This window comes from Otolemur garnettii, unplaced genomic scaffold (genome assembly GCF_000181295.1).
Source record: "Otolemur garnettii isolate 467f Iridium unplaced genomic scaffold, OtoGar3 scaffold00043, whole genome shotgun sequence".
NCBI classification, from domain to species: Eukaryota; Metazoa; Chordata; class Mammalia; order Primates; family Galagidae; genus Otolemur; species Otolemur garnettii.
In genome coordinates this window covers 10877351-10886703 of record NW_003852438.1, presented here as the reverse complement: position 1 = coordinate 10886703, position 9353 = coordinate 10877351, and the positions used below count along the sequence as shown (strand labels likewise).

The 9353-nt window shown below is 47.9% G+C and overlaps 1 protein-coding gene across 3 annotated transcripts in view; it reads left to right on the top strand.

Annotated features, from left to right (window-relative positions):
• The window catches only part of TIMELESS (timeless circadian regulator), a 34286-nt gene extending 25810 nt beyond the window's left edge, over window positions 1–8476 (top strand). For all 3 annotated transcript variants that reach the window (XM_023513672.1, XM_012805655.2, XM_023513673.1), the window contains 14 exons: window positions 1974–2071; window positions 2147–2267; window positions 2369–2570; window positions 3127–3272; window positions 4169–4254; window positions 4342–4459; window positions 4550–4632; window positions 4849–4991; window positions 5476–5668; window positions 5746–5814; window positions 5938–6056; window positions 7308–7533; window positions 7659–7763; window positions 7907–8476. In XM_023513672.1, the coding sequence (XP_023369440.1) occupies window positions 1974–2071; window positions 2147–2267; window positions 2369–2570; window positions 3127–3272; window positions 4169–4254; window positions 4342–4459; window positions 4550–4632; window positions 4849–4991; window positions 5476–5668; window positions 5746–5814; window positions 5938–6056; window positions 7308–7533; window positions 7659–7763; window positions 7907–7980 (1783 nt within the window). In that variant the 3' untranslated portion in view covers window positions 7981–8476. The remainder of the gene's footprint in view (window positions 1–1973; window positions 2072–2146; window positions 2268–2368; window positions 2571–3126; window positions 3273–4168; window positions 4255–4341; window positions 4460–4549; window positions 4633–4848; window positions 4992–5475; window positions 5669–5745; window positions 5815–5937; window positions 6057–7307; window positions 7534–7658; window positions 7764–7906) is intronic.
• The last annotated feature ends 877 nt before the right edge of the window (window positions 8477–9353 follow it).

Below are 9353 nucleotides of genomic sequence, written 5' to 3'. Positions count from 1 at the left end.
TGGCATCACAGCTCACAGCAACCTCCAACTCCTGGGCTCAAGCAAGTCTCCTGCCTCTGCCTCCCAAGTAGCTGGGACTACAGGCGCCCGCCACAACACCCAGCTATTTTTTGGTTGCAGCCCTCATTGTTGTTTGGTGGCCCGGACTGAATTCAACCCGCCACCTCAGGTGTATGTGGCTGGCGCCTTAGCCACTTGAGCTACAGGCACCAAGCCTGATAATCATTTCTTATCAGATATATTTCTATAATTGCTAATGGCTTTAGAATACCATTATGTGAATATGAGCGTTTTTTCCTCAATTTAATGTCAGACATTTCTGTTGTTTGCATTTTGTTCTTTTTTGTTTGAGGCAGAGTCTCACTCTTTCACCCTTTATAGAGTGCCATGGAGTATCATAGCTCACACCATTCTCAAACTCTTGGGCTCAAGGAATCCTCCTGCCTCAGCCTCCCAAGTAGCTGGGACTACAGGCACCGACCACAATATCCAGCTAGTTTTAGAGATGGAGTCTTGATTTTGCTCAGGCTGGTCTCAAACTCCTGCGCTTAAGCAATCCACCCACCTCAGCTGCCTTCTAGGATTACAGGCATGAGCCACCATGTCCAGCCCTGCATTTTGTTCTTTTTCTTTTGAGACAGAGTCTTACTCTGTCACCCAGGATGGAGTGGGGAGGTGCCATCATAGCACACTATAATCCTGATCTCCTGGGCTCAAGCAATTGTCCTGCCTCAGCTTCCCCAGAAGCTAGGTCTATAGGTGCATGCCCCTATGCCTGGCTAATTTTTTAAATTTTTGATAGAAACAGAGTTTTGCTGTATTACCTAGGCCAATCTCGAACTCTGGGCCTCAAGTGATCTTCCCACCTTGGCTTTTTTTTTTTTGGAGACAGAGCCTCAAGCTGTCCCCCTGGGTAGAGTGCCATGGCATCACAGCTCACAGCAATCTCCAACTACTGAGCTCAAGCTATTCTCCTGCCTCTGCCTCCCAAGCAGTTGGGACTACAGGTACCTGCCAAAACACCCAGCTATTTTTTTGGTTGTAGCCATTGTTGTTTGGCAGGCCCCTGCTGGATTCGAGCCCGCCAGCTCAGGTGTATATGGCTGGTGCTTTAGCTGCTTAAACCACAGGCGCTGAGCCCCCACCTTGGCTTCTTAAAGGGCTAGGATTACAGGTGTGCACCATTGCACCTAACCTCTTAGCAGATTTTTACTGCATTATGGTTTACAAGGAAAATTATTCCTACAGTATTTGTCTTATCTCTGAAGTAACAGTTTGCATTCTGTTTCTAGCTGACAAGTAAAATAAATCCAAATTCCTTCTTCCACTTCAAATTATAAGTCAGGTTTCAGCACCCATAGCTCAGTGGTGAGGGCGCCAGCCACATACATCAAGGCAGGAGGGTTCGAACCCAGCCCAGGCCTGCTAAACAATGATGACAATTGCAGCAACAACAACAAAAGAAATAGTTGGGTGTTGCGGTGGGCGCCTGTAGTCCCAGCTATTTGGGAGGCTGACGCAGGAGAATTGCTTAAGTCCAAGAGTTTGAGGTTGGTGTGATCTGTGATGCCACAGCACTCTAACAAGGGTAACCAAGTAAGACTCTGTCTCAAAAAAAAAAAAAAAAAAATTATAAGTCAGATTTTTCTGGTTAAAGCCCTTTATTCTGGTCAGGGTGGTGGTAGCTCACACCTGTAATCCCAGCACTTGGGAAGCTGAGGTGGGAAGATTGCCTGAGCTCATGAGTTCAAGACCAGCTCTGAGCTAGAGTGAGACCTCATCTCTAAAAATAGCCAGGCTTCATGGCAGGTGCTTATAGTCCCAGCTACTTGGGAGGCTGAGGCAAGAGAATCACTTGAGCCCAAGAGTTTGAAGTTGCTGTGAGCTATGACATCACAGCACTTTACTAGGGGCAACAAAGTGAGACTCTTGTCTCAGAAGAAAATAAAGCTTTTTTTTCTCTTATGCTCCAGGGAGATATGGCCGGAAAGAGATGTGTTTGGTTCTCAAGACATTTCCCCAGAAGAAGAGGTCCAGTTGCTGAGACAGATCCTCTCTGCCCCACTTCCCCGTGAGTATCCACTGCTTCACCTCTGTCTCCTTCCAGCTCTCCTCCAGCACCAGGTAATCCTCACTCTGTCAATAGGGCAGAAGGGGCCAGAGGAAAGAGGAGCAGAGGAAGAAGAGGAAGAGGAGGAGGAAGAGGAGGAGTTGCAAGTGGTCCAGGTGTCAGAGAAAGAATTTAATTTTCTGGACTACCTGAAACGGTATGAGCTAAGACTAAGTTGGTGGTAAGGTGGTGGCTGTGCTGCCATGAGGATGCACAGTGTCTGTCTCAGGCTGACTCCCTCTCCCTGTTGTGATGCAGTTTTGCGTGCTCAACAGTGGTCCGAGCCTACATACTGCTGCTGCGGAGCTACCGGCGGAATAGCGCTCACACTAACCACTGCATTGTCAAGATGCTGCACCGGCTGGCCCATGACCTCAGAATGGAAGCCTTACTTTTTCAGCTCTCAGTTTTCTGCCTTTTCAATAGACTATTTAGTGACCCTGCTGCTGGAGCCTACAAAGTGAGGGGATACCAAGGAATGGGGGCTGGAAGGATATGACAGTGAACAGTCCTTAGGACATAAAGGATGCTAGAGCTGTGTAGGGCTAAGCAGATGAGGAAGTGGTAAGGAGGTGGGCAGTCACACTGAGGAGGCTGCATGGGGAAGGAGAAAAGAGAGCCTGGGCTCGGCGCCTATAGCTCAACCGGCTAGGGCGCCAGCCACGTACACCTGAGGTGGCGGGTTCGAGTCCCCAGCCCGGACCCGCCAAACAACAATGACGGCTGCAACCAAAAAATGGCCGGGCGTTGTGGCGGGCGCCTGTGGTCCCAGCTACTTGGGAGGCGGAGGCAGGAGACTCGCTTGAGCCCAGGAGTTGGAGGTTGCTGTGAGCTGTAATGCCATGGCACGCTGCCCAGGGGGACAGCTTGAGGCTCTGTCTCAAAAAAAAAAAAAAAAGAAAAGAGAGCCTGAGTGAGGATGATGCAGCTGGGGCAGGAACAGAGAAAATACCTAGAGTGCAAGGTTTATGTATACATTGGGCCAGAGTCCTCATAACAGCTTCCCTCTCCTATAGGAGCTAGTGACTTTTGCCAAGTACATCCTGGGCAAGTTCTTTGCACTGGCCACAGTCAACCCAAAAGCCTTTGTGGAGTTGCTGTTCTGGAAGAACACTGCAGTGGTTCGAGAGATGACTGAGGGCTATGGCTCCCTGGATGGAGGGTGAGCTTGGGGATGGGACAAGGAATGAGTAGTGGGGGTGGTGCAGAGTTGCAGGGTATCAAAGCTGTAAGAGCCTGCAGATCATTTAGTCTACTTTTTCTTTCCCTATTATAGGTAAGAAAACAGGTCCAGGAAGTGAAATGCTTTACCTAAGGTTATCTAAGAGAAGAACAGGGACTGGACCCTAAGTCCTATCCCAGTTCCCTTTTCCTTCACCAGCCTTCATGGAGGTGTTTACTATTGGGAGTGGGGTGGCCTCTCCCATGATGTACTAGGACACTTAGGATTTGTGGAAATGTTTGTCCTCTTTCCTTCAGTATCTCAGCTTCTCTCCTTTCACACTTCTCTTTTTGCCATAATACTTTCAGTCCCTGGAGTGTCAGGTTCTATAGGTTCAACCTAGAAATTCTCTTAGTTTGACTTTTGCATTTTTTTTTTTTTTTTTTTTGAGACCATCTCACTTTGTCACCCTCAGTAGAGTATTGTAGCATCATAGCTCACAGCACATTCAAACTCCTGGGCTCAAGTGATTCTCTTGCCTCAGCCTCTCAAGTAGCTGAGACTATAGGCGCCCTCCACACAACCTGTCTATTTTTAGACATGAGGTCTTGCTGTGGCTCAGAGCTAGTCTTGAACTCATGAGCTCAGGTGATCCACCCGCCTCAGACTCCCAGACTGCTGGGGTTACAAGCGTGAGCCATCTCACCCGGCTGACTTTTACATTCTTAAGTGGAAGAAAGGGAATAAGAAGAAGGAAGCACTCCATAGGCCTCTACTAGCTGGCTCCTTTGAATTACCTGTTTTGCCCTGTTCCTTTCAGAACTGATCAACAAGGGCCTTATGTCTTTTCTTTTTGGGCTGACAACCAGATGCTTACCTTCTCCTTTCTCATTCAGGCCTGCCAGTCGCAGAGCCCCTACCTGGAGCCCAGAGGAGGAGACTCGTCTTCGGGAACTGTATCTCACCCATAAGGATGTGGAAGGTGTGAGGTCTTAAAATCTCAAGAGTTTATGAGCAAGGCAGCCTGAGCCCCAGGGCCCCTCTTTACTGCCTCACTTCTCTACTGCAGGTCAGGATGTGGTGGAAGTCATCTTGGCACACCTAAATTCTGCTTCTCGAACCCGCAAGCAGGTCATCCACCATCTGGTACATCTGGGACTTGCTGACAGCGTCAAAGACTTCAAAAGGTAGAGAATTGCATGCTCTGGAGGGGATAGGGAAGTAGAATCTCTGTTCACTCCCTCAGGTGCCTCTTCCACTGACACCTTCCTAAACAGGAAAGGAACCCATATTGTACTGTGGACAGAAGATCAGGAGCTCGAGCTGCAGAGGCTTTTTGAGGAGTTCCAGGCCTCAGATGGTAAGTGAATTAGAAGCTCAGGGGTCCTCTCAGATGAGCACTAAACTGTTGGTTTCTTTTCCTCTGCCTCTTATTCCCAGGAAAGATAATCCCATTCCGCTTAATATATTTGTTCATTTGGGGATGAATTACGCTAGCCTCTTTGCAGAGACCACTCATTTCTTTTACTAATCCCTTTCTCCTGTTGCTCTTGGATATTCACACACTCCTCTATAGATGTCCTGGGCAACATCATGAAGACTATCACAGCCAAACGCTCACGGGCCCGAATAGTGGATAAACTACTGGCTCTGGGACTAGTGTCTGAGCGGCGGGAGCTCTACAAGAAACGGCAGAAGAAGTTGGCACCTTCCAGCTTGGTAACAATTTAGCCTGGCTCTGCTAGCTCGAGCCCACTCCCTTTGATGTGTTCCTTAGGAGTACCCCTTAGGAGTATCCTTCCTGCCTAACGCTATTCAGACGAGGTCCTTCCAGTGGGGTGTTCAGGAACCAGAATATTTTTTTTTTGAGACAGAGCCTCAAGCTGTCCCCCTGGGTAGAGTGCCGTGGCTTCACAGCTCACAGCAACCTCCAACTCCTAGGCTCAAGCGAGTCTCCTGCCTCCGCCTCCCAAGTAGCTGGGACCACAGGCACCCGCCACAACGCCCGGCTATTTTTTGGTTGCAGCCGTCGTTGTTTGGCGGGTCCGGGCTGGGGATTCGAACCCGCCACCTTAGGTGTACATGGCTGGCGCCTTAGCCGGTTGAGCTATAGGTGCCGAGCCAGGAACCAGAATATTCTTTAAGTTTTTCATGTTGCCTCATTTTTCATTCTCCCCCCACCCCCACCTACAATGAATTTTAGCCCAGTGGAGAGGAGTCCCTGAAAGATTTTTTCCAAGATGATCTAGAAGAGGAAAACCTGCCAGAGGAAGAGAGTGAAGAGGATGAAGAGAAATGGGAGGGCTCGGAAGCAGAACAAGTCCAAGGTAGTGGAAGTCATTTTGGCGCACCTGAATTTTCGACTAAGAACCTTGGTCAAAGCTTGCATCAGGAAGGTGAGGACTTTGTTTGGGAGAGGAATCTCAGGAGGAGGTAGGAGCAGGGACGAATTATAAGTTTCTACTTCTCTTAGGCTTTTCTGCTCCTCTCCTGTGGCTCCAGAATTGCCTGTTTCGAGCAGCAAATGATCGGGAAGAGGATGGTGAGTGGACAGTTGATGATTTTAGGAGGATTGGAATATTGGAGGCCATTGGAAGCTGGTCAAGGGATGGAGGACCAATTCTGTCTTCACAACTTCACCGTGTGGCTATTGACCCTGTCCTAGGCTGCTCTCAGGCAGTTCCACTGGTGCCGCTGACAGAGGAAAATGAGGAAGCAATGGAAAACAAACAGTTTCAGCTGCTGTTGTACAAGCTAGGGGTTCGGCCCCCTGCCTCTGAGCAGGTATAGACCCAATTATATTTGTATATATCTATGTATTCAGGATCCACTTTGGTCCTGAATACATCTCCTCCTGCTCAGTGCAGTTGCCAACCCAGTCCTTCTGTTGCCTTCTCGGTCCTTGTTGCCATTGGTCTTCCTTATTGTAGTTTCCACCCTCCTCATTGCCACATCTGTTGTCTCTGATCCAACTCCTGTGGAGGCTATTCTGCTAGTCTTCCTCTCTTCCTTTCCAATCTTTCCTTCCTCTGAATCCATTCTTCAGACTGCCCCTAGATTTATCTTTCTAAAATATAGTTTTTTGTTTTTGTTTTTTTGGGGGGAGTGGGCAACAGAGTCTCACTTTGTCGCCCTTGGTAGAGTGCTGTGACATCATAGCTCACAGCAACCTCAAACTCTTGGGCTCAAGTGATTCTCTTGCCTCAGCCTCCTGAGTAGCTGGGAATACAGGCGCCCACCACAACACCCAGCTATTTTTTTTATGAGATGAGGTCTCACTCTGGCATAGGCTGGTGTTGAACCTGTGAGCTCAGGCAGTCCACCCACCTCAGCCTCCCAAGTGCTGGGATTACAGGCATAATCCTCTATGCCCGGCCTTGTATTTGTTTTTTCTTTTTGAGACAAAGATTAACTCTTTCGCCCTGGGTAGAGTGCCATGGTATCACAACTCACAACAACTTCAAATTCTTGGTCTCAAGAGATCCTCATGCCTCAGCCTCCCAAGTAGCTGGGACTACAGGCTCTTTTTTTTTTTTTAAGAGACAGAGTCTCACTTTATCACCCTCGGTAGAGTGCTGTGGCATCACAACTCACAGCAACCTCCAACTCCTAGGCATAGGCAATTCTCTTGCCTCAGCTCCCGAGTAGCTGGGACTACAGGTGCCTGCCACAACGCCTGGCTATTTTTTTGTTGCAGTTTGGCTGGGGCCGGGTTTGAACCCACCACCCTTGGCACATGGGGCTGGTGCCCTACCCACTGAGCCATAGGTGCTGCCCAAGCACCCTGCTATTTTTATAAGTGATGGTGTCTCGCTCTTGCTCAGGCTTTTCTCTAACTCCTGAGCTCAAGCAATTCACTCCCTCAGCCTCCCAGAATACACTGGATATATTTTGGATAAATAAGTAATAGGTAGAGTTCACAACCCTTGTGGATCTTCACCAGTGTTGAATCCTATTTAATGAATATCAAAATCTAGTGAGCAAGAAGCTGGTCCTTTCCCTTTGCTGTCATTTTCAACTTCTTTTCCCCTGTAGGAAACTTTCTGGCGAATTCCAGCCAAGCTGAATCCCTGCCACCTCCGGCGGATGGCGGCTTCATTGAGTCAGCCAGAGGAGGAGAAAGAGCTGCAGCCAGAGCTAGAACCTAAAACCCCTGGAGAGCAAGGCCCCAGTGAGGAGCATGGGGAAGGGCACCGAGCACAAGCCTTGAAGGCTCTCTGGTTAGCCCGCAAAAAGAAAGCGGGCCTGGCATCCTCCAAAGGTAACAATGTGACTGCTCGTCTACCAAGTACCTGCCATGGACCAGCCATGTTGGTCTGGAGGCCTGATAGGGTATTTTGAGAATATAAGGACCCCCTAATTTTGTGTATCTTATGTTCATTGTAGAGGAGGAAACTCCTAGTAGGAAAGAGCAGCTGACAGCAGCACCCAAGAAGCGACAACTGCTGGACAGTGATGAGGAGCAGGAGGAAGATGAGGGCAAGAATGGAGGTGGGGAGTCTGATGGGAACTTTCTTTTTTTTTCTTTTAATCTCTGTCTCTCTTCTCTTTAATCCCTACAAACCCTACCACCCTTCTTACCCCATAGCATAATAAGATATTCTCTCTTCCCCTCACGCCTACCATTCCTATAGCACCGGAGTTGAGAGCTCCAGGACTCCAAAAGAAGAAACGGTTTCAGATTGAGGACGAAGATGAGAGTGACTAAAGAGCCAGAAGATGGTAAATTGCAGTTAGACTTGGAAGAGTCATACAGGACACAGAAACTCTTGTTACTGGACAGAAACAGTAGAGTCCTGAACTTTCTCATGCATTTAGGGTCAAGAAATTTCAGCCACAGTGGTGGATCCCCTGCTGTCAGTCTTTGCATCTCCCAATTGTATTGGTATATCCCAGCATCTCTCTGAAGATTCATTTCTCTTCTAGGAACCATTTCTTTGGTAATTAGAGCCCCTTGACAAATGAGAGGAGTGAGTGAAATACAGAAAACGTTGGCCTTCTCTTGGAGGTGGGTCCAGCACCAAATGGGGGCTTTATGACATGATGGGTCAGAAGGTACCAGATGCCTCTGTCTTCTCTGAGCATCCCCTAGACACCAGATTGAGCCTGGTTCCTGCAATTGAGATAGGGCTGGAATATAGTACTCCTTGCACAATGAATGTTTCCTTTGTTTTTGATATTGAATTAAACACATAAAATTAAAAGTTGCTGATCTCAGTCTGACTTGCCAATATGCCTAAGTTCCTCAGCCTTCCCCCTGCTATATTCTTAGAAGAACTTTAAAATTAAGGTGTTAAAAGAGACCATCCACTTTCCTTTTCTTCTTCCTCACCCCCTTCCCTGTACTAGACATACTTAGTGTAAGGTTAAAAGAGTATACAGCAGGAAGAAACAGAAAAAGCCAGTTTTTCAACATGGGGCAGAGGAGAGGGTAAAATCTGGCAGGAAAGAGATGAATAGATTAATATTACAAATATTAATATCCATAAAAGTCATATCCATAACTTTTTTTTTTTGAGACAGTCTCAAGCTGTTCCCCTGGGTAGAGTGTTGTGGCATCATAGCTCATAGCAGTCCTCTTGCCTCAGTTATTTTTTTTCTATGTTTAGTAGAGACTGCGGGCAGGGGGCTGTTGGGACTGAAATCGCCACTGAGAGTTCACCATACACATGTGAAAGCAAAAGAGTGCCTTTATTCAAGCAAATGCCTGGGTCACCCCACTCTACAGTGTGGCTGTGAAGGGGCGACCCTAAAGCGAGGGGAGGTTTTTAAAGCATATAGAGGAATTTCATCGGGTGTTTTGTCGGGATGGGTTGCTATTGGCTGAGCTGTTTACAGTTAGGGACTTTATAGAGGGGGGTTGCTTATCTGCTTCTGATAGACTGGCTCCTTCTGGGCTGATTGACTTTGCCCAGAAGTGCAGAGGAGGGACACCTATCCCTTTCTGATAGACTGGTTCCACCTGGGCAACCTTGCCCACAAGAGTTTTGTTTTGTTTTGTTTTGTTTTGTTTTGTTTTTTTAATAGGCCTTAGTTCTAAAATGGAGTTACATTAACCTCTTGGGGGTGGGGTGGGGGTCT